This window comes from Syngnathus leptorhynchus, chromosome 7 (assembly GCF_054491065.1).
Source record: "Syngnathus leptorhynchus isolate UIUO chromosome 7, UIUO_Slep, whole genome shotgun sequence".
NCBI lineage: Eukaryota > Metazoa > Chordata > Actinopteri > Syngnathiformes > Syngnathidae > Syngnathus > Syngnathus leptorhynchus.
In genome coordinates this window covers 3,773,901-3,797,964 of record NC_141201.1, presented here as the reverse complement: position 1 = coordinate 3,797,964, position 24,064 = coordinate 3,773,901, and the positions used below count along the sequence as shown (strand labels likewise).

At 42.5% G+C, this 24,064-nt stretch overlaps 1 protein-coding gene across 1 annotated transcript in view; it reads right to left on the bottom strand.

Annotated features, from left to right (window-relative positions):
- schip1 (schwannomin interacting protein 1) overlaps positions 1–24,064 on the bottom strand; it is a 123,766-nt gene that overhangs the window by 79,856 nt on the left and 19,846 nt on the right. The window contains exons 6-8 of the mRNA XM_085916163.1: positions 1,414–1,478; positions 1,252–1,323; positions 877–1,012 (exon numbers count right to left, since the gene is read on the bottom strand). Coding sequence (XP_085772289.1) covers positions 877–1,012; positions 1,252–1,323; positions 1,414–1,478 — 273 coding nt within the window. The remainder of the gene's footprint in view (positions 1–876; positions 1,013–1,251; positions 1,324–1,413; positions 1,479–24,064) is intronic.

The window sequence follows — 24,064 nt, the reverse complement described above, 5'->3', positions numbered from 1 at the left end:
TGCGTGTGTGTTTGGGGGGTCACGGATGCTCAGTCGATATTTATAGGTGTGTACGTTTGTGATGAGCTAAGCATTTATCCAAAAATGACAGATGACTTAATCATCACGAGAAAGCGAATGAACGCTTTTCACAGTCACGTCTCGGCACTCGACTACCTGACCTCTTTTTTTATCCACTCGATCCAAATCTAATCGTCCTACTCGGCTTTACTTTGGAGTGACACAGCGGACAAGTGGCGCCTTAAGATGGAAAATAAGACATCGGCGAGACTTAACCTGCCTGTCGACTGGTGTCTCGGAGATTAGGTGGGGAGTGAACACACTTTTTAGTCAGTGTATGTGGGGGGGGGGGGGGGGGGGGGGGTAGCTAAGATATACTGCCACCTTCTGGACAGGAAGGGGAGCACAGAAGTCAACTTTCACCAGCACAGCATCTTGGCAAGCATCCCAAAACGTGCACCAGCACATCCAGAAGTAATTATCTTCTTCATGAAATTCAACACTCACTCCAAAATTCAGGATGTATCTTCTTCATCTTTCCAATTCAAGCACTTGCCAACAACTTTTAAGAGCACTTTTTTGGTACATAACTAAATCTTTAATTTTCATTCAATATTTCGAAAATAATTATCACTATTATCATTATTATTATATGATCAGTATTATTATTTTTTAACTATTTATTTACATTATTGTTTTTTATTATTTTCTTACATTTTTTTATTTTTTATTAGTCTTTGTGGTTGTAGTAGAATCAAATAGCTGTTTCTCCATAATTCAATCCAAAAGTAATCAATCATAAAGGATTTAACACAAAGCCAGATGAAAAGATGCTTCTTCACGAACGAATGCCGCCAGCAGCAACGGACGACTCACCGGGGTGATGCCATCAGAGAGGGTGGCCATGCTGATGGACATGCTCATCTTGTCCGACGAAGACAACGAGGACGGGGAGGGGCTCCTCTTGTCCGCTTCTTGTCTCTGGAGGAAGTCACGCCAGGCGCGTTGGATACTAAACACAAACACAAGCACAGCTAAGAAAGTGCAATTTTCCCTCCACTAAATCCACATCGCCACCTATTCGTGTCACCTGGGCTTGCAAAAGTTTTTTTTTTTTTTTTTATCTCTTCCAAAATCATCCGTCAACTTGTCAGCTTTATGTCGTCTGGCCTTGAGTAAATCACGGTAAGAAAGTTTTAAGCGTTGTCGTTAAAAGTTTTTTTTTCACAGCGACGTTTTAAAAACACTCACATCAAAACTTTGGTCTCAACGGGCGGCACGTTCATGTTGATGTTGTCGTCTTGGTCCACCAGCAGATCCTCGCTGGGGGAGAAGAAGACAAAAGTTGAAACACAACAAATGATACAAAGTGCTTTTTTAATTTTTTGATATCGTTGGGCGCCGTCCACTCACGTCTGCAGCTGGAAGCCGCCGCCATTTGTTTGCTTGAAGCCACTCTGGAGACTCTTAAGCTGCTCCTGCGTGACACGCAAAAAAATTGATTGTTTTCCTGATCATTTTTAAAAAATCTAGACAATGAGGTAGTCACCAAAATAACTTTCACCGTCTCACTACCTCGTCTGGCTTGGCTCTCTCGTCCCTTCCCTCCCTCCACTCCCATTCGGCTCCCGTCCTAATGAGGACAAGGCTGCCTCGACATAATTGAGCAGACTAATTCAATTACGAGGGAGCAACAAAGTTTAAGTGGAGCGGTTCTTCCTCGACGAGCCAAAGGGGGTTCAAGCGAGGCCGCCAGACGAGCGGCTCGAGCGCACCGTTGCCCCTGCGCGCTTTCACATTAACGGGAACCGTGCGCCATTACTGGAGGAGGAAGACGAGCCCGTCAAGACGATCAGAGACAGATGGTGCAAGTTGTGCTTATTCGGTATTTCATACCTATTTTTGAGATAATGTCTGAACAGTCGAGTGCATATTGGGGAGGGGGCGGGGGGGGCACAACATTAGGTACACCTGCCTTCACAAAGATTATAGTGCATTAGTTGCGTTTTTAAAATGAGCCAGAAATTGTACAATATTGGGTTGAGGTTTTAAGAAATCTGCAATGCATCATTAGAAAATGTGTTTTTGTAAAGCAGTAATGAGAGAATATATTTGAAATAATTTATGGGAGTTTGTACGAGTTCTTAATAATAGATTGAAAACATATTTTAAAAAATCAAAAATATAAAAAGAAATTCAACCTTGAAAATTAAAAAACTGCTCAAATTTCTTGGGATGGGATAGGCTGGGATAGGCTCCAGTGGGGACAAAGCGGTTGGGAAAATGGATGGATGGATTTAAGCTGTAAACATTTAAATAACACAAAATAATCAAAGCAACTTTGTGCAGTGGCTCCAAATATCTAATGCAAGTTTAATACTGACAAATTGCCTTCTGTGCAATATTCGAACAAATCAAGGTCCACCTGCACCACTTGGAATCACAACCAATGCAAACTCCAAGCACGAGAAGAAACCAAACGGTGACTTCATCCCTTATTCATTAGCAGCAGCGATATTTCAACCGGAGCATTAATGATTATTCCGCTAACCAGAACCCCTAATGTCCCCTCATTTCCTCAAATTGAAAGTCGGGGGATTATTTTGGCTATTGGGTGCAAGCCAGTGCTGCTTTTCTCATTACGTGGCCTCCCACAAGGAACAAGTCGCTCATTAGATCGAATCAAGCGGCGTGATTAGTGATCAATGACGGCGTCAATGTGCTGTTTTTACTCTTTAAGTGCGGCTGTCTGATGAAAAGAGCAAACCCGAGGATAAACCAACGAGGATGAATCTCCAGCCGGAGATTCGAACCTTTTTCTATGATCTCGTCGGTGTCGCTGTGGCTTTGTTTCTCTCGAACAAAGCCTTCTTCTGCCTTTCTCTCGGCCTCGCCCCGAAAACGCAGCTGTCGCTCTTGTTTTAAGTGCAGCGGTCTCCGTCAGACGTCTTCAGTCAGACACGCGGCGCTTTCAAATGTGCCGTGTGGGAATATGTGGCAAAGCGGAAAGGATTGAAAACAGATCAACAGGGAAAGGAGCGTCAACGAGTCTAAAAATATCTGAAGAGATGCACAAGTTGTTCACAGATGTGTGTCTGTGTGTGAAACAGAACTATGCGGTTTACTCTAAGGCGAGTGTTAAGGGGTTAAGTGTTTACCGAGATAAGCTTTGAGCAAGGGGCTAGGAAATGTATGTGTCAGTCCATTTCCTTATACGTTGGTGTGCGTGTGAGCAATTCAGAGTGAGAGAGAGGCCATGAAAGCCAGACGATAGCCACAGATACCTAGTCACATCATGCTAGAAATACGATATAGCGAGAGAGAAAGAGAAAAATAGAAAGTTGGTGGGAAGGAAGGAAAAAAAGGAAGGAAGGAAGGAAGGGAGGGAGGAAGGAAGGAGAGAAGGAAGGAAGGGAGGAAGGAAAGAAGGAAGGAAAGAAAGAAGGAAATTAAGAAGGAAAGACAGAGACAGACAGACAGACAGACAGACAGACAGACAGACAGACAGACAGACAGACAGATAGATAGATAGATAGATAGATAGATAGATAGATAGATAGATAGATAGATAGATAGATAGATAGATAGATAGATAGACAGACAGACAGACAGATAGACAGATAGACAGACAATACAAGCAATCCGTGTGAATAAGACAATCATTTTCCGCTATTTTTGTTTCTAGTGTCTCATTTGTTTTGCGCCTGTGAATCGACCAAGCGCGGCTGTGAGTGTGTGCTTGCCAAACAGAAAATCCTAGCGCCGATATCACAGGCGCAATATTCGCCACTTAAGGAAAAGCCTGACTTCAGCAGGACAATTTAGAGCGACTCCATAGCATCGATTTCAATATCTGCAGCGCTCCACGTCGTGTAATGACTTCGGATGGAAAGGAAACGTTAGCGCGCTTGCCATTTTGGACGAGAGGCTGCGGTCCGACACGGCGTAAATCCGCACACCTGTGTCTTTCCGCACCTGTGCCAACGTGGACCCTCTCGAGTGAAACCCCCCGTCGACCCCTCTCCACCCCAAAAAAGTAACATCTCATAAACTAAACACTTGCATAATTTAGAGGCAATGCTGACAGAAAATCGATAGTCATTTTGGACTTTGGCAGTGCCAAGCAGGCTCGTATTGATTGTTGGGTGAATACGCGTGTGTGTGTGTGCGTACGTGTGTGTTGGCACGCGTGTTGCTGGATTTATGGTCGAGTCGTGCGGATTGTAGGGAAAGGAACTGGGACGGCGGGAGAAGAGCAATTCTGACGGAGGAGAGACCTTGAACTCTGACGAACGTAAACAAGAAGAGAGGAGATAGCGCTAACACGCTAACACACCTCATTCGATTCACCTCGGTGTGAGCGGATGCAAAAGCCGACAGATTGGATGGCGGGTAAATGGAAAAGATGCTCCTAAATAGAAAATTAAAAAATCGAACAGTTTTTGTCACTGGCGAACTGCAGCTACAGTACGAGAATTTGAGACCGGTGTGAAATAAAAGCGCATAGCAGCCAGAGTGAAGGTGAAAGGTCAAAAGCGAAGCAGCTATTGCGCTTTCATATGCTGCCTGATGGCAGCGCATTCATTTCAAGGACCTGCAGCTGCAAGTGAGCCATGAATAGAAGCTTGCCAGTGCAGGTGCGAAATGACGACACGAGAAATGTGGCATTTCCGCAACAAAACACAAAGTCGCACGCGCATATAATTCCTCAAATAATGGCCCCAGTGTGCTGCTTCTATTTTTACTCAGCGGATGACAACAGAATTTATTTGTAAACGTGGGAATGGCTTGAGTAAATTTTAAAAAATGTATATATTAATAAAATATAAAAAATAAAATATTTAAAACGGCCTCTTTTCATAGTTTGTCATAAATAATTTAAAAAAAAAAGCCCAGAAAACCATTTAATACAATGCTTTCTACTTTCCTATTCAGCTAGCGCATTAGCGCCATCTTGTGGCACTTTGGAGGATTACTGAAATTTATGAAAGGGTGGGGCCTATGTTACTGCCCATCAAACTAAAAAAAAAATTATAATCCATTCTATGACCCAAGAGGACACTGTCCTGAAGCTAAAAAGGAACAAACAAAAAAATATTAAGAGTTAATAGCCGCCCTTTGTAGACTATATATTTTTTAATTTGCACTTTGCCGGCAAAGCTAATACGATCTCTTCACTTTTTATACTGCTTATTGTTTTTATATTGACTTTGCGGTGCCGTGGGTTATTTTTACGGCCACCCGCTATTGTCCGTGTCGTACGTTACTCTTTCCTCATAATAGAATCTTTAGAGCCGTGTCTGCTTATCCTATTTTCTATGATAAGATAATAAAAAAAAATAATACGTTTCCATACCATCGCGCTTTTCTTCTATTAGGATCAATAAATCTCACAATTTGACGCAAATAGTTGAATTGCGATGGTCCTTGCCAATTGGAAAAAAAAAAAAAAAAAATGGACAGCAGTGAGAGTGATGATGAAAAACACGAAACACAAATCCTTCTCAAACACGTCAAATATGACACTGCTCAGAAAAACAACTCGTCATTCCTGACATTTGACTGACACTTCTCGCTCCACCTGCCTCGACTTTTATTTCTCCAGCTGCTAAATTGGTATCGGTGTATTAGTATCGGTCAGACCGTTGAACACTTTGGACTTTCCTTGTTGCCGGTTTTTAATGAAGCACGTGCGAAGGTATCAGAACAAGTCTTTAGGCCCAAGAAGAAATGAAATTGAACCAAGGCCAGCCGTCCGGCCCGAGAAACGAAGAAACAAGAGAAATGACCCCCCCGGCAAATGGCCTTCATCTCGGCCCGTATTCGGAGTGTAAATCAGTCCGTTGCACCTTCGGACCCACACGCGCCGGTGATTTAAATAGCTGTGCCGCTCCTCCTAATGTCCCTTAACTCAGCCGAGGGGAGCAGAATGACAGACAAAGAGAGAAGACAAATGTCTCAGCCGTCTGTAAAAACACAGTCATCTTCAAGTTGAGCTCATTTTCAGTTTAGAGTTTTCCACTTTTTTTTTTGCCCCACTTGGCTCCGCTCGTCAATACTTGATGAGCTTCCCGACGGGAGACGCTGGCAACAAAACCCGAGCCAGCACGGGCTCGGGTCGCCATCCAGCGCCGCAGCACATTGGCCAGCTGTGTTTGTTTGCCTGATGAAAGCAATTAGTTTCGCGATACACACACAAAAACACACACTCGGGCTGCCCACTTTTTTTTTTTTTTTAGTATAGACAACCTAAATTAATGAATTCAAACTGCTGCCCACCCAAAAAAAAAAAAACCTCTTTAAAGGTGAATCGATGCAACTCAATGACGTATGCGTTCTATTTTTACTGCACTTGAAGTCAAAGCTGGCAAAGAGCAGTGAAGCAAAAGTTCAAAAACGACATGCAAAGAGGCCATTACGTCGGCCGTGGCTTTTAAGAGGTTTAAGGCAATGACCATATAATTGCAAAGTCCTTCTCCTCCAGTTGCAGTAAAAAGCGGGAAATTTTCTCATCTCCCTCACTCTTATTAAAAAACAAAAACACAAAAGAAAAGCAGTTTTTTTGTTGGAAGCTCGTGTATTGCTTCAATTGTCACGGTCTCAAATCCCTATAAAAAAAAAGCTGTTTAAAAGTATTCAATGTGTGCCGAGCAAAATGGAGCATTTTCAAACAGATGCAGTTGAATATTAAAAATGATGGCCGGCCAGATGTTACTTGATGGGAATATGAAACCAGCTTGTATGTTTTGAAATTCTGCTAAGAAAGAAAAATCGATTTGCCTTCAATTTGTTTGGCGAACAAAGAGCAGAACGTTATGATTTTGATTTTTTTTCTTAAATTGTTTTTGATTGACCAATTCAAAAACTAGCACACTTGTTGTGGTTGTGAGACTCAAATCCATTATGACGTACTGGAAAATAATTTAGTTTATATATTTTATTATATTTTTATACAAAATTATTGGTTTGCGTTAGTCTAGAGCACAAAAATAAAAAAAATTCCATCTAGAAAATGTGTTTATCAATAATAGCAAATGGTTTATATGTGATTATATAAAAAATTGCACTTTTATTTTGGTGGTCATTACTTTTGGTTGTCAATAAAAACATCACAGTGACTCATTGTTGAGATTATTTCAACAATCTATTTCGAAATATGATAGAGAGAGAAGTAAAGAATAAAGTAAAAATTATTTTGTACAGACAAACTGTGATATGTTTAAAAAAATACTTTGTCCAAGCATTTTATAAAACATAAAAAATATGCCAAATAAAGAATCATCATTTTTAAACTATGAAAATGTGGTCAAAAGTTGTCTTGAACATTAACAGAATACATTAAAGTTCCTTTTTAATGACCAAGTAGACTACAGCGACTAACATCAACCTCAGAGACAACAACAGCTGCTCTAAAACCCCTGATGGGAGAAGCCCAAAACCAAACAACTGTTTATCGAGCGCGGCAAGTACTTTGAACCCGCTGCCCTATACACTATATGAAGTCGAGAAGAAAAAAAAAATATCACCCAAACTTCACATCAGAAAAGAACAACAACAAAAGCAATTAACAACATCAACAATGGCGGCCAAACGTCGTGAATTACTCGGGGCCATTTGGACCATCACCAGGTAATCCGGCATAATTACGGCTTCGACCTTGAGGCCGGCAGTGGGTCCAGTCGCCTCGCAGCCAAAAATCTGTCACAAAGCCGCTCTTCCACTGATGCTAACCTAACTGGTTTCACACAGCATCGCACCATCTGCCCTGCAAAAAAAATAAATCTTTGCCTTTCATGCCCTCCACACATACATGCAGGCATGTTGCAAAGAGGTTCGAGGTAGGGTCCCGGGGGGTGCCCGGTTCCAGCCATCGCTGCCATCTCCGCCTTCGCATCCGCTCGGCTCTTTTCTGCCACGGGGCCTCAAAGTCTGTCAGTGGGCTCCGATATGTGTTTGTGTGTGGCGCTGATAGACAGGTTGTCTTATCTGTCGTCGACCCTGGCCACACTTTGGCTTTGTGCGAGCAGGCAAAAAAAAAACCAGCAATTTTTGGATTTTGGAGAAAATAAATGATCTGAGAAGACACAAAGTGATTTATCCAACTTTGGATGAATTTGCACTGGTTGAATTTGCAAATGGCAAATTTCTCTTCCACTTGTTCGAATCATTTTTGAAACGCCACAAACAAAAATATCGACCATCCAATCAGACATCAATCAAGATAAATTTAATCATCCATTCACCAATTAATGCATCCGTCCATCTGCAAAATCGCCGCTAGCAAATGTAGTTTTAATTGGCCAATTATGGAGGCGACATTTAGTCTTGGAAATTGCTTCAAGCAAGTCTCTCATAAACTATCTACACCCGTACATATGACATCATGATACTAAAAAAAAAAAAAAAAATGTTAATAAAATGCACCATAATTATAAAACGCCATTGATGTATGTATGCTGCCAAGTTGACATCAGCTGAGTGTCAGCCAAATGTAAATGCATATTTAAGTCATACATATGCTAGTTGTCAAGGCAACTGCGGCGATCATCTGATGGAGATATTAAACTACGACCCAGCTGCTGAGCGAGTCCACGTGCGTTGCGTAGAAAATGCAGTGAAAAATGTTCCAATCAGCATATTTTTATCCCAGATGATACCGGAGAAACACACGCAACTTTTTTCTTTTTTTGTATGTCGTTAGCACTTGCAGCTTCCCCCGGTGGGTCGTAATCAGAGAGCTGTAAAGGCGGCTGTTAATATGCCAGAACAAACACACAATAAAGCAGCCGCTTTTACAACGCCGCTCAATAGTCGCGGCCCAGCAACAACTCACAACTGTACTATTGAGTGGTGGGCAGTTGGGTGGGGGAATAGATACATATATATGCTGAAGAGCTGAAAGTAAATGCATGCAACTATAAAATGTGTTTTATTAGGCATTATGGTCAAATGTAGACATCGGCATTGTTGCTTAATAAGATTGTAAAGGCAGCGGCGGGGTCGGTTATAAAAGACGTGCAGACTAAGGACTATGGAGTCCCTCGGGGTCTTTTAGTTTGGCTGATATGATCCAATTTGGGGCTTTTTTATTTTGCGGCCAAACAAATTTTGCTGATGTTATCTAAAGTGTATTCAAACGATGTGTCACTTTCGGACTGCCCAGGGTGTATTATTCATAGTGGGGGAGAAAAAAGTTATCAAACTTCTTTCAAAGAATGGAGCACTTTGCAGTGACTTTGATTTTACTATTTATTTTTCATTATTTTTACGTCATATTTTTATGTATCATTTTGACGTATTATTTTATTTTTTATTGAAATTAAAATGTTATTATTTAAATTATTATTCATTATTTTTATTTATTTTTATTGTGCTTGGATTCAATTGGAAAAAAAATCACCCCTTGTCACAAAAAGCCAAACCGCAAATCAAGCATGGGTTTGCATCCAAGGTCATGTGACATCACACCAAAAATGACTTTAGGGGGATTCGACTTTGGAGGTTCCGTTTTACCTCCACCGGTGGAGCTTTCGCAGCGTGCACGGCGCCCCCGTGACTACTAAACGTAATGTCGGAGCCGGGCGGTATATCCCTTTAAAGGTACGCTAAGTACAAGCCCATCATGACTTGGCGCTTGGGCGGTCTAATAGCCGCCACACAAGTGACAAATAAAGGGGGCCCGGTTGTTTACAAGGTTGCGGATCCACACGGATGCGCGCTTGTATAAAGAATCATGGCCCCGCGCTTCAACTCCCAGTTAAGGAGACTGTCCATTAGCATTGGACCGAGAGCTCTGTTTCAGGCTTAATGAAGTAGAGCGGCGTGGAAAAAAAGAGGAGGGCTGATGAATGGCGGAGAAAGAAGACCAGAACGAGTCATAGGAACGTGACAAACTAAGAAAGAGTGAGGGTGATTTGATTTCAATGTCTTAGCACAGCGGTGGGGAAACTTCAGAGCTCAAATGGCACATTAGGCACAAAAAAAAGAAAATACTGCTTTACTGGGAAGTATATAAAATAATTGTATTCAATTTCTCCGATTGAATTGTCTGAGAAGAATTGTGAAATCCAATCGTCCGGGGGGCATATTTTGCTTTCCGACTAAAACCAAATACTCTCTCTTTCCCTTTTCAAATACTTCCGAAGGCTCATGTCCTGAGCCTGCTGCTAAATGCTAGCCAAAGCTCGGCGTGACTCTCCTCGGCTCAGCGGGAAATGATTAAAGTCACAGTCGGGTCTGCCGGTGGCACTCGGGTGGAACCACTCAGCAGCGGTGCTGGGCCTCTTAAAAAGTCGAAGCGTGCACACGCACACACACGCACGCACGCACACACAAACGCGGAAAATGTAGTCAGTCACCTGTGCAGGGTCATGCGCCGAACGTTGCACGTGAAGCAGCGGCGGGAAGGCCAGGAAGGAGAGGGAGGTGTGCGTGCGGGCGGCGCGGGTGTTCATTAAAGGCCAGCGGCGCCATTTACAGGGAGAAACAAGGCCGTAAAGGCAATTAATCTGGCCATAAACAAGCCGTCACGCCTGTCCGACGTAGCCGCGAGCGTGCGGGCATGACAATGGCATCCTGGGAGGAAGAGCGAGATGAAACTCTTGTTTCTCCTGGTTCAACTCCTCATTATCTTTCTGCATGGTACTCGCTGATAAATCCAAAAGATATCAATACTTTTGCTCTGCCTCTAATCCAAAAAGTGCTATCTTAAACCCGCAGTGGTAGATGGATGTTGAGTAATAAAGGCTTCGGTGGGCCCAATGCAGACTGCGGGCAATGCAAATGAGTTTGCCCCTCGGAGGAAAAAAAAAAAGATATATTTTAATCTTACTATATATTATTATTTATTATATTTTTGTAAAAGCTTAAAATATCTATATTTTATTATTGCTATATATTATTATTTATTGTATATTTATTTTATTTATATTTATTTTATTTTTGACTTATCAGCAGAGGTATGACTGAGATTCTTTGGTTATTAAAAAAAAAAAACTAGATACTAGATATTATTATTTATTATATTTTTGTAAAAGCTTAAAAATATCTATATTTTATTATTACCATATATTATTATTTATTATATATTTATTTTATTTATATTTATTTTATTTTTGACTGACACTGACAGCAGAGGTATGACTGAGATTCTTGTTTTTGGTTATTTAAAAAAAAAAGAAGGAAAAAAGCTTTGTCACTTTTGATTGAATTTGCTTTTCTCTCATCTCTAGTGTGATAACTCATTTTCATTTTCCCCTTACATGATCTTTTTTTCGAGGAAAAAAACATTTTCCAAAATGATTTAAATCTTTTGTTTCCCCAGTTGACATTTCTATGAAATCCATGCATGTGCTTCATCTCCCACTTACTCTTTAATTATTCGGTGCCGCACCAATGATTGCAGATAATGAGTCGCACGCCTTCTCCCTATTGCGTAATAACCACAGTGCTGCAATTGCCTGCGCTAAGAAGTAGTCAGCGGTAGTAGTAGCCGGATTGTGTGAGCGCCATATTGCCCGTGGCGACACTTTAACCAGATGCATCAGTAATGGAGGAGAAGGTGTAACAATGCTGAGGAGACACAATATCATTCCTGAGCTATTGGCCATGAAAGAATACGTGGAGACAAATCGCAAAGACATTCAAGGACAGGTGGAGGGAAGAAAGAAAGAAAAAAAAAAAGTCTTTTGTCAGACCGTACAAAAATAGTCAACTCCACCAGAGGTCAAGAATAGAATATAAAGACGAGGCCAAGGCTCCCATAGCTCCACTTTTCCGTTACATCCAATTATCTTTTGTTAAAAACATTCTCGGCCATTATTTCGGGGAAGCGTGACATTATCGAGCGTCGGGGAACCCTGAAAGTATTAACGTGGTCCCGTTGCGCCTTTTAAACAATAACTCTGCCCTTCAGGGGGAAAAGAAATGCACGTTAATAAAAATATGATCATTTAGCACAAGGCATGAGCAGGCGATGGAGTGGATGAAGGTTAGATTAAAAACATCCTCACAAGGTAGGAAGAGTTGGAAAGTTTGCCAACTGGTATTTAAATTGACGGTGAGCTACTTTCTGGTGTGCACGCTTTGGCCACTAGGGGGCAGTATAATTTAGACGTACATAACACAAAGAACCGTTTTTTTTGTAGAGGATAAAGAATATATGCTTTTGGATGTTTTTATATTGTGTCTAAGCTTTGCTGTCACAGCTAAAAAAAAACATTGGCGAATACTTTGCAAAGAGTTATTATTAGTTTCTCCGACAAGTACGTGTACGTGTCTGTTTGCGTAACAAGTTGGCGTGAGCGTCCCTGCGCACGAGCAATTAATGTCAGGTGGTATCACACTCGGGTCAAGGATAATTCATTTTATAGCGGTGCATCTGTCTCTCGAGCAGAACCCGTGCTTCAATTAAAGCGTGAGCATTTGGAGCTGAGCCTCCAGAGCCTTAAGTGCACGTCATAAAGACAGAAGAGACCAGCGGCCATACGTCCCGCTCATGTCCTGACACTTAAGTGATGGATGAGAGGAATAAATCAGTGGAAACAGCAACGCCCAGCGAGTCGTCTGCTGTTTGGATAAAGTGACAACTTAGACACACTTTGGGAAACATCGGCGCGTAAATATGATCGTGAACAGACTTAACAGGAGACGAGAACAGGGTGAAGAACTCGTGAAGGTGGCGGCCATCTTGACTTTGTTAGCATGGACGTTAGCTTAGCATTGCCATATTGATCGGTCGGTTCATAAGTATGAATGCTGTTTTTACTTTCAAGTTTCTTTATATTAATTTATAATTCAAATATACTGTACTGGCCTTAACTGAAATATACAGTAAAGAATATGTAGGGCATCAAAAAGTTGCTTCCTGCAGTTTTTTTCTGTTACAATAGGCATGCAAGGTTCAATCCCCAAATGCATGATTTCTTTCTTATTCAATTTTTCCAGCGTGGCCATTGAGCAGTTAAGTAAGAAGAGAAATACTTTCTATGCAGGTGTGTGTGCGTGTGTGCTATTCATCAAACAGAGCCCACCTGAAGCTTTGAGTGACAGATACATGGGTAACTGTCACTGGCTCACAGCTGATGAATATTCACAGTAATCTTGCTGCATTATTTACTGTGCACCCACACACACACACACACTCAACCTGACAAGCATCAGCCCAAAGGGGTGACCTTGACGTAAAAACGCACTTTAACGACTGTAAATTTCCTTCCCTGTCAATGTTCACCATGTCCAGTTCTCTTCGATTAGGGATATATCACTTAGGTGTCTCAAAAATAGCTTGCAAGCATTTGTGTGTGTGTGTGTGTGCATGTATGAATGCATGCATGTGCTTTACAGTAAGGCTCTGGAGAGCAGTCGAAGAGGCAGCAAGTTCCTTCTAACTTCTGAATAAAACATTCCATTTGTAGCCAACAGAGGCGCGCCATAAATCACCTTCCTCGCTACCCGCCGAGCGTGGGGATGAGATGGGGCGTACGTGTTGCAAGCAGAAAGAGATGCAAGCAGGGCTTGTAATAGTGAAAGATGTTTGAAGAGGGAGTGAAATGAACAAGATGGAGAGCGGAAATCAAACGTGGCGAGACGTATGAATTTTTGGGACTTGCACAAACAGTATTTGGCACAAAGCCTCCGGGCTGACAGCTCCACGCAATGTGTCACAATAGTGGAAGCGATTCAATAAATTCTAAAAGAGTCAAGATGGGCTCAGTTTGGTGTGACGTATATATTTACAAACAAATCATTGAGCGGCTGCTTTGCGCATTGCTAATTTGAAATGCTAAGATGCTTCTTCTTATCAAACTGAAAATAAAAACTGGACTCAAACCAGTCAAAGTGGCTAGCAAGAGACGTACATAATGGTCGACATCTCAGTTCTCTTTTTTTGATCAAAGACAGATGGGCATGAAATGTACGACATTTATTTCAGATGAAGTAAATTAACGGCTTGGCTAGCTAGCTAGTGAGAAGTTAACATCGAAATCTACATTTTCACTCAGTGCAAACTGTGCAAATTCGACTCAACAACAGTCGCAGAAGATCCAAATCAAAGTTACAGCTAGCTATCTTGTAGCTAGCATGAAAAGCTAACAAAGCATTCTACATTTTCACTCAGTGCTTCTTCTTGTCAAACAGTGCAAGCAAAACAACAAAATATTGGGCATTAGTTAATTTTTGCTTGAATGTAAGTTTTAATGTTCTTTGTGAGGTAGGGGCCACTTTTTTTTATTAGCATTTTAAGCTGAAAAGGTTCTGAAAGTTCTAAAATATGTCCATACTCTCAACTACTCGACAGCTAGCAAGGACACGGCGCATTTGACAAACCGCAGGGCTGTAAATGTAATTAGCAGTTTCCACAATGAACCTGGGACCAGTCTGTGACACATTTGTGCGCTAGGAAATGCATTCCAACAGAGCAACATTGGTGTGCAGCTGGTGCAGGGCATCCAGCCCAGTCCTACTTGATCCAAAAAACAGACCTGGGTTTCACTCCAAATTTTGTTGCCAATGGGGCAAAAAGGGCAAAGACATTTTTCAAGAATTCTTCTAAATAAACATCCGGTGCTTTCCAGGGCTTCAAAGGTCAACTGAAATGAGCGATGCTAGTTTGACGTGAATGACTGATAATTCCAAGTCGGACTGGAGCTGATGAATTGCCCACCAAGCACGCGTATGGTTTTACGGCAGCAGGTCTGCTATGGAGTCAACGAGACAGTTAAAAGGCCCTCTTGCCGCTTTGAGGCGGAGAGATGTCGACATATTTATCTATGTTTGAAGTTATGCTGCCTATGCGCAATGACCACGGTGGGACTAAGTGGGACATAAGTCATAAAATGTTGCTCAAAGCAGAACGAGGACAGCCAATCGCAGGAGGGGTCCGCGCGGCGCAAAGGAACACAGCAGCGCAGCCCGTTAGCCACAGAATTTAGTGGGCGAAAGTTGCAAACAGAACTTTTGTTATTTAAAAGTTTTTTTTCTTGCTGAGGGCGGAATATGGAAACTTTGTTATTGTCCAACATTTGTTTAGCAAACAAAGTGAACAAATCAAGTCAATCCAAAGTAAGTCAAGATCAAGGTGATTTTTTGGATTTTCTTTTTGAAATCCACACGTGCTATTCTGTGATGGTCTCACACCCGCTAAAGTGTTTCAGCCTCCGCTAATAGCTTGCCCCTGCAAATTTACAGCCAGCACATGCGCTTGCATTTAGCCGGCACGCCGTATATCAACGTGCTCCCAACAAGAACGGACGCGGGCGCAAAGCGCTTCTTGCGCTGGATAATAAATTCCCGCTCTGGAGCTGGATGCTGGCATGAAACTGAATAAAAGACAGCTCCTTGTCTTTTATATTTGTTTAGTTTTAATGGAGCGCATATTTACTACTTCCACGGTCACAGTACGCCTTTGTCCCCTGTGTGGACTTTCTAAGTTCACACTTATTCCACTTGCTTAAAAAGCTGAGTGAAGCATCTTGCGCCTATTGCCGCATTCTTCTTTTGTCTTATTTACCTGACACTACGTGCCTAGCAGACAAATAGGCGGCGAGTTTAAAGTGGGGGGGCAGCTAACAGCTGGTAGCGGCTCACAGTGCAAACAGGCCCGTACGTTCGGTACGAGCGAGCGAGCCGGCATTGAAACACAGAGAGGGGGGGGAACACACATTACGGGCATGTTGCAGGGGTAATGGACTCGGTAATTGCTTAGCAACAGGCAACCTGTCTAGCGAGGTATCCACTGCAGGTCGGCTTGTGTGTACGCAAGACACACACGCTCGCACACCCGGGCAACAACATTTATGTTTTCACTTTGCCCATCTCCCAGAGTCTCCCCTGCCGCTTGCTCTGCCCCGCTGATCGCGTTTGTGTCAGATCCATCACAACACCTCTAAGCCTCACCGACAGCTTGTGTGCGGCAACTCGACGAAGAAGAGGAGGGTGATGATGATGTGTGGGGGGGGAAAAGAAGTGTCGCAGAGTCTTGAATCACCTAAAAAAAAATCTAATTGATTCATGATTTTTAAGACGTCTTTTTTATATTATGGAAATCTGGCTTTTTATTGCGTGTCGACGTATAATTGCTGCCTAAACATTGAATAAATGTTTGAGCAAGGCCTTCGGCGATTCCTGGACAAATTTGCATATTAGCTATCCTGACCCAAAGTTTTACTACCCCCAAAGTTTAAACCTAACCCTTGACACAGTGAAGCTCACTAATATAAATTTGGTCCTATTGGGAAACTTAGATTGCCTAAGAATGCTTTGAAGGCACAAAAAAATCTAATGAAAATAAATTGTAAATAATATAAAATAGTAATAATAAAAGAAAATAATAAAATAAAAAATACAATCAAAAGACATTTTTCAACTGATCCGAAAAGACTTCCCCCAAGAAGACAGCCCACATCAACCATGATCTAATATATAATCTAATATCCATCCTTCCATTTTCCACATCACACTATTCAGGGTCACGGGCAAGCTGGTGTCAATTCCATCTGATTTAAAGCGTGAGGCGTTGGCAGGGCCTGAAAAGATCACGTGTCAATCACGAAACTGACATATGGAGACCGACAAGCATTGAAATTCACATTCGCACCTTCAGGCGATTTCGATTCTTCAAGTAAGCTGAATCTTAAACATACCGTATGATCTTAACTAGTAGTCTGAATTCTGATAAAACTTTTTTCAGCCGTGAAGTAGATGGTGTTGTCACTGAGTTTTCTTTCCATGACATCTATCAATACAAACTAGCAAAAGGTTGGTGAGCTCGAGTGGGGCTTTGAAGAACACAAGTAGGTGGCGTGACGGCTTGAGAGAAGAACCACAGTGGGAGAATTGCCGTTCCTGCCTATGATCTCAAGAGATCGATCCTGGATGTGCATTTTGGTCGATTTTCAATTTGAAGTTGAAATTGTGACAACACGTCGTGAGGGAAGATTGTCCCTGCAGGGTGGACGCGTTTTTCAAGCAAAGATGAAGTGAGTCGCGGCGGACTCCCGGGAGAGCCTCGACCGGGCTCGGCTTTTACGTGCTGCGTTTTGCGGCCACGCTGTCTTTATCTGGCCGTCTCCGGCCCACCCTTAGTAACGTGTGCTGCTTCATACAATAACACAGTTTGAAACTAGAACGGCACTCAGTAGAGCGCAAACCCCTGCTAAGATTGACCTGTTATCAAAAGTGATTTGTGTTAGCGGGTTACTCTTGTGTTTATGGACGGTGATGTAAAAAAATGACCGGGCTGGAGCATTTTTTGATTCTGGAACAAGGGGGGTGTGTTTACTCCATGATGATGATGATGAGGATGATGATTATCATTATTATTATTATTTTTACGTCATGACTCACATTGATAAAAATGAATTTCTGAAAGATTTTTTAAAAGTATTTTTTTGTTCATTTGTCATTTCAAAGAGAACAACAGAAGACCATCAGATGAGACGCCATTTGCATTCAATGGAAGTAACCTGATCAATTGGGACTGAAATGAGAAAGGAAGCATTTTTTTTAAGGATGCTGATCCAACAAATAATAATGATAACAAAAACTACTCGCCAAGGTGAGTCACAAATAATGACGCTAAAGCGCATGCGAGTTTTGTAGAAGTACACTTTTTAGATTTTCATTTGGATGGATGGATGGATGGATGGATGGATGGATGGATGGATGGATGGATGGATGGATGGATGGATGGATGGATGGATGGATGGATGGATGGATGGATGGAGAGACAGAGAGAGAGGAAGAGTTGGCCGGAGTTTCAGACATTTTGGCAGCCCGCCGTTTGCCTACTGGCGTGGTGACATATGACACATTGTGGAGCGGAACCTCCCCATGGGAATAATAAAGGACAAGAGGCGAGACGGTGGACCGAGGAGGACGAGGGGGCAGATAGCGGAGATGTACATCAAAAGAAATGAAGTGGAAAAAGTGGGAGAAAAGCAGATGAAAACGTGAAATCAAAGTACGTGGGGTGTGTAGATGCCAACGAAAAGAAGTGTGTTTAGTCGAGCTGAAAAGAGGACGATGAAAGACTTGTGCAAAATGAATAATTCAAATCTGAAAACAGGGGAATCAGCAGAAAAAGAAAGGCAACCCGCCGTACCTGTGCACGGTCACACCCGAATGGCGAGCGCCATTTGCGTCTTTCCAACCCAAAAACTTTCATTTGCGATGCGGTGCAGGTTCACGCCCTTGACACTCTGACCCCCCCCCCCCACTCACTCGAGGGAGCCCGTTATTTACCTGACCAATGCGGTATTTTAAAACCGGCAGACCGTGCTCGGATTGTCGACTCTGAGCTGGACCGAGGCCAAAAACACTTAAATATACCCCGGCGTCACCAAATCACACTAACGCAACGCTAATAGCTACAACAGGAGAGCCGGGGCAAATTGGATTTCTCTTGCCGGTATATATTGGTTTCAGTATTGAAAGCTGGCACGGTATAAAATCTACATTTATTTAGACTCCGCTGTATTGATGTCAGCTCGCCAGAACACAGTAAATATTGAGTTTTGGAAATGTTTGCAAGTGCACCAGTGGGTGATTACTGACCCTCTGCGTCTACTGCTTCATCTCTCCATCTATCTTGGCGGCACACAACTTAACCACGCTCCTGCCGGCTCTCCATTTATCCCTCGGAATAAATTCTCTGTTATGGTGTCTCATAAAACAGACAAGTTTCACCCGCGCAGGACTCCAATATATACTTGCATCCTTGCACATATACTGTGATTAACGCCAGAACAATCAGATAAACCCAAACTGTGTAAAAAAAAAAAAAAAAAAGGGGGAAAAGTCATTCTCACCTAGATTTAACGGTAAATCTTTGAAAGGCTTTTTATTATGTTTATAACCAAACTATTTTCCGGTTGTATAAGCTTCACGCTTCAAAACAACTTTGCAGCGGCAGACATTCTGATATGATTATGTGAAAACACGCATTTCAAATGGTTGGGGTTAGCAGGTAGCACATTATGTTGCTAAAAGTATATCAAGAAAAAATGCACATTGAGGTAAGCTGCCTTGCCTAAAAAAAATAATAAAAAAATAATAAAGAAGCCAAATGGAGTTTAGTACTTGAAGAAAACAAGCAGAGGACGCTTTTGAAAAAGGCTCAACTTGTTTGTTAGCTAATGAAGCAATTTTAACAAAGCCTGCTGGGGCCACAGTCGCTGCCCAGATTATTTCTGGGAAACGTTTGTGTTGCGACGTGACAAGAGTTCCCAAATATGAAAATTTGTCTGGCTGTTATGACCATTTCAATCTGACCGCAAGAAATGTAGCCAGGCTAGCTAAGGTCGTGGCTTTAGCCTAATATACAAACACAAGCTACCGCTAGCAAACACCAGTCATTAGCACGAGGCTAATTTTGCACTAGCACACCCTGTAATAGTGACACTTTGTTGCTCAAGAACTCCTACTTTGAAAAGTAGTTTGAGCAAAGTTTTAGGTCCATTCCGACGATTGATCGAAGCAGAACATGACAACTATTTTCTTGAATTTATTCCTCGCGTTTAAATCCAACTAAATAGCGCGCGGCCATGAATGGCTGCTTTGCGTCGCCGGAGACACACGCATGCTATTATGAGAATTGCCTTCTAATGATCTATTTTTGTGGCTCTCCAGTCTACACTTTAATGGTAAAGCCTTCAATCAGACTAGGCTGGAGCGATCAATGTTGGCATTGATGGTCACTTCCCACACACATTTACTCTTTCCTTCCCCCATAAAGTGGCGATTTCCCTCCTCCCTCTGTCTGCTCTTTGTCTGACGAGCTTTATCTAAAAGTTAATCTCCTTAAAACAACAATCCGCCGCCGCCCCTCCTCATCCTTCTCTCCGGCTTCGTCTTAACGGCCTTCTTCTGTCATTCGTCTCCCCAGTAGGAGACCTCTCCATCTTTCCTTCGGTCTGGCCTGCCAGCCTTCCCTCATTTCTCGCCGCTCACATGTCCGGCCATCACTCTTTGCAGCCGCAACAACTCCACTTTTGTTTCCCCCCCGCGGACGACCTTGATGGATGGCTGTCTTTGCGGGCCGTACGCGCCGTCACATCATTTTCAAGGTCAAGCTAGACAATGCTCGTATCCATGCAACAGAAGCTAGACGTCAATTTCCTTAATAGCAGTTATTGGGGAGGATAGTAATCGTTAAATAACAACAGAAGAAGCCTTCAATAAAAAAGTTTGAATGTTTTCCTGTATTTGACATTTTTAGTCAATACAGGGAGGAAATGAAAAAGAAAATGACATCCAAGGTTTTCCAGAAGAGGAGATGAAGGTAAAGAGTTGCACGGCGAGACGGCAAAGTTGCGTTAGCGCTGATTTAAAGACGTTTGGGCCAGAGGGAGATGAAAGGGTGAGGCCACCTTGGGCAACACGGTGACAAAATATGGAATGGAAGAACATATAGTTGAGTTACACAAAGTGTCGCTGGAGTTGGCTTCCAGGCAGTTACTTGAAAAGTGTAAGTTCCTCGCGTGTTTATTGGCCTACGAACAGAAGAGTCACTGCATAGTAAAGTTTAAGACGGACGCAATGGTGAGTCACCTTTGTTGTTTGTTGGCACTGTCACAAACATTATTGGGGTCTTTTATAGGGATAATTCTATTTCCCTAAATTTAGGCTGCCAGTGCCTTTTGTGTCACAAATGACGAAAAAAATCAAAGTTCTTCTTTTCAATGTGATCTAGACAGTCTAGCAGAATATCTACAAAAAATTACAAGAGTTGTAGCCTCTTTAATAAGCCACACTAATACCAGTCATTCTCTGCAGAGGATAAAGAATATCTGCCTTTCAGACTTGACATATTATCTGTGTTGCTTAAATTATTAAAAAAATATATATACTAAAATATAATGACGGCCCATCTACGGCATTTTTTGCGTAGTGTCCTATGACAGACGATCCCGACTAGCCTGTCCACAAGTCAACTGGGATGGACTCCTGCTCCCGTCAACAAGATAAGCGCTACGAAAAGAAGAATGGACCGCGGTTCTTATTTGCCAATAAGACAATGGACGTAAACAAGATAGCCACCTGGATTGCGCAACAATTACGAACGGACCAAGCGGCCAACAGAAGACCACGGCCAACAATGGCCGCTTAATTGTGAACTCAGCGATAATGGCGGCCCTCGGCCTCTCCTCATTACGACGGCGGGCTGTCTGCCAACGCCATCTGCAGCGGCGTTCGCACTCAGCTGCGTCTTACTCAAGCATATTATCCCCCCGGCATAATTGCCGCATTACTGAATGTCAATATAACAATAATCAGTTTCAAGGGGCCAAAGACAACGAGGGCAAATCTTGGAATAACATTCGCTCTCGGCTAATTTGCTCGGGAGCTCGGACGACATTCGTATCCACGGACTGTCCGAGTTAATGAGTCATTATTGGAAAACTGCGGACAAAACTATCAACTTTGTTGTCCGTCGTTGCTGAGGAATCAAGACGGTCTGTCGCTAACGCGCGTGACTCGATACGCTGAGCTTATCTCACTGTAAGGACCGCGAGTGTGCGTGAGAGATAAGACGGAGATCTACACCCTCTCTCGGGACGTTTTACAATCGAGAGAAAGGACGACTGGATTTTGATATTTACCATCTGAATTCAATCGCGGCGTACACAAACAGTCTGGGTGTTTTATCTCGGCCCAAGTGGATCGAGTGGGGAAACATTGTCCGGTCTCATTTCAAGCTCCATTGGGTGTAGCTTGCTATTTAACGGCGGAAACAATGTGCAATTAGCAAGTCTCAACACTTGTAATTGCCGATGTAAAGTTGAGAAATGGGATCTTGATTTCCCAAACCTGAGAACTTTCCATTTACTGCTCACGCGTTAAGTGCTTCCGGGGGGGGGGGGGGGGCGACGAGTGATGGATGTGTCACTTGTCGATGTCAACACATCATTTTTATTGGTGAGGTGGGCAAAGACAGAAATCACCTAGCACAAAGTGGATGAAAAAAAAATGGAGTTAAATTTCACGACATTAAAACAGTCGGTGAGTTCAAGCCAATGACGATATCCGAATGTGACCTGATAAGCACGTGAATGAACGTGATTGGCTGAACACTTAGGGGTCGTGGCCTTTGATTTAGATGAAGACAGAACCCTTTTGCTAACACATTTAAGCCGAAATTTAAGATATTCCAAGTTCTTTAATAAAATTTTCCTTCCACTGTATTCCTCCAAAACAACTTTTCAATTGTGCTACGAGGCAACGATACATTTTAAAATGCACATAACGATGCCTGGAGCATAACGGCGCAAGCTAACACTCACAGTGAGCAGTCAACTGACGGCTCACTAACTGCGCTAGCACTTAAATCACACTTTTGGCATCCGTCAGACGGTCTGTCCAACAATGTTTCTTAAATAGTGCCGTTCGAGTCACGCTTTAGTGACCGAGACAAACTAATGGCATGAAGAGTCAACCAGGCAAACATATGCGAGCCGGTCGGCCGAAACTGGGGGGGACGCGAATGTCAGGTATACTAAAGGATGCGGCGTAGGGCCGTACAAACAGACACAGATCTTCCCCTCGGCTCGACAATTTACAGTTGACGCGTTTTTTTTATGGTCGCGGGACAAACGAGAAGGAGGCTGCGCAACCTTGAAGTGAAGAGAAGGTTGAGGCGCTGATAAATCTGAAACGCCGCTGCGTTGGTGGGACAGGAAATAACTAACAAAAGCCGCACGGAGGAGAAGCAAACGAGGAGTGGCTCGGAAGAAGAGCTCTGACCTTGACACCTCGTGTACTCTTTAAAACTAATAAAAACTCGAGCGCGTTTTAAAGCAGCAAAAAAATGTGGGATTGAATGAGGGAGTAGAACTAAATCAGGGTTGTTAAACTCATTTTTGTCGAGGGCCCCATCGTAGACAAAGTTTCCTTCGGAGGGTCATTATGACTTTCAACTCCTTATAAAACTGTTCAAATATCTTAAAAAGTTGAATGATAATAAAAATTTAAAAGTGACATTTTAGTTTTGATACATGATATCGATACACAATTTGTCTTCGCGGGCCACATAAAAGGACGCGACGGGCCGTATCTGGCCCCCACGCCTCGTGTTTGACACCAATGAACTAAATGGATCCTAACAGCCAACCAGCACGGGAAATTGTTTTTAGGGGGAAAAAGTTGAAAAAAAAAAAAAAAAGAGTATATTAGTAATATGCAAAAAGTAATGTTTTTTGGAGCAATTCGGTTCAATTTTGTATTTTTTTTTATTTCACAGAGACTTTTACACATGACAATTATTAATCATGGTCACCAGTTACAGTTAATAAAGTTATCACGGTGTCTATAGTTCATCACCTGGAACTGATATTTCCATTTCCATTCAATCGAAATCCAAATTGTATTCAATTTCAGAGTTCCTGTTCCATAATTAACATGTATCATGATTCCTACGCCGCTCTCCTCTCACATAGCTGCTGGCAGCAGCCAGATAGCTTCCGGGCAAATTTCCAATAAGAGCGACAGGCGTGACGACGCCTTATATTTGTGGATCTAACATCTCATTCGGGTCTGTAAACGAGACGCTTTTTTGCAGCACCTTATCAGGACGGGGGGGGAGCAAGGCAGCTGAATATAGATGGGAATTGCCCGGGCGTGATTACCACCTCAAAAAGCTGATTGTTATCGGTGCAATGTTAAGTCTATCGGGCACATTGCAGCTTGCTACAGTTAATGAGGGAAGGTGAGGGATTTGTATTCCGCAAATTGGGATTTGTGGATGTCACCCGAAAAGCTCACGTGGGTTCACCTTGCCGTCGGTGTCATCTCGGATCGGACGTTTGTCAGCTTTAAATCTAAATGCCAACTGAATTTGAAGTTTGTTTTGGAAAGTTGACTTGAAGTATCTTGGATCTGGTTATCATCAAAATCAGTTATTCCGAAAAGAAAAAAATAAATCATGTTTTTATTTTTTTGGTCTGATAGCATGCCAAAAGTAAACATTGCACGAGTTTGACCTCATCTATCGCTATCATCTTCCGTTTTGACATCACTCGACATGAAAACGGTTCAATAATCACCATTTGCAATCTCATTTTCTTAT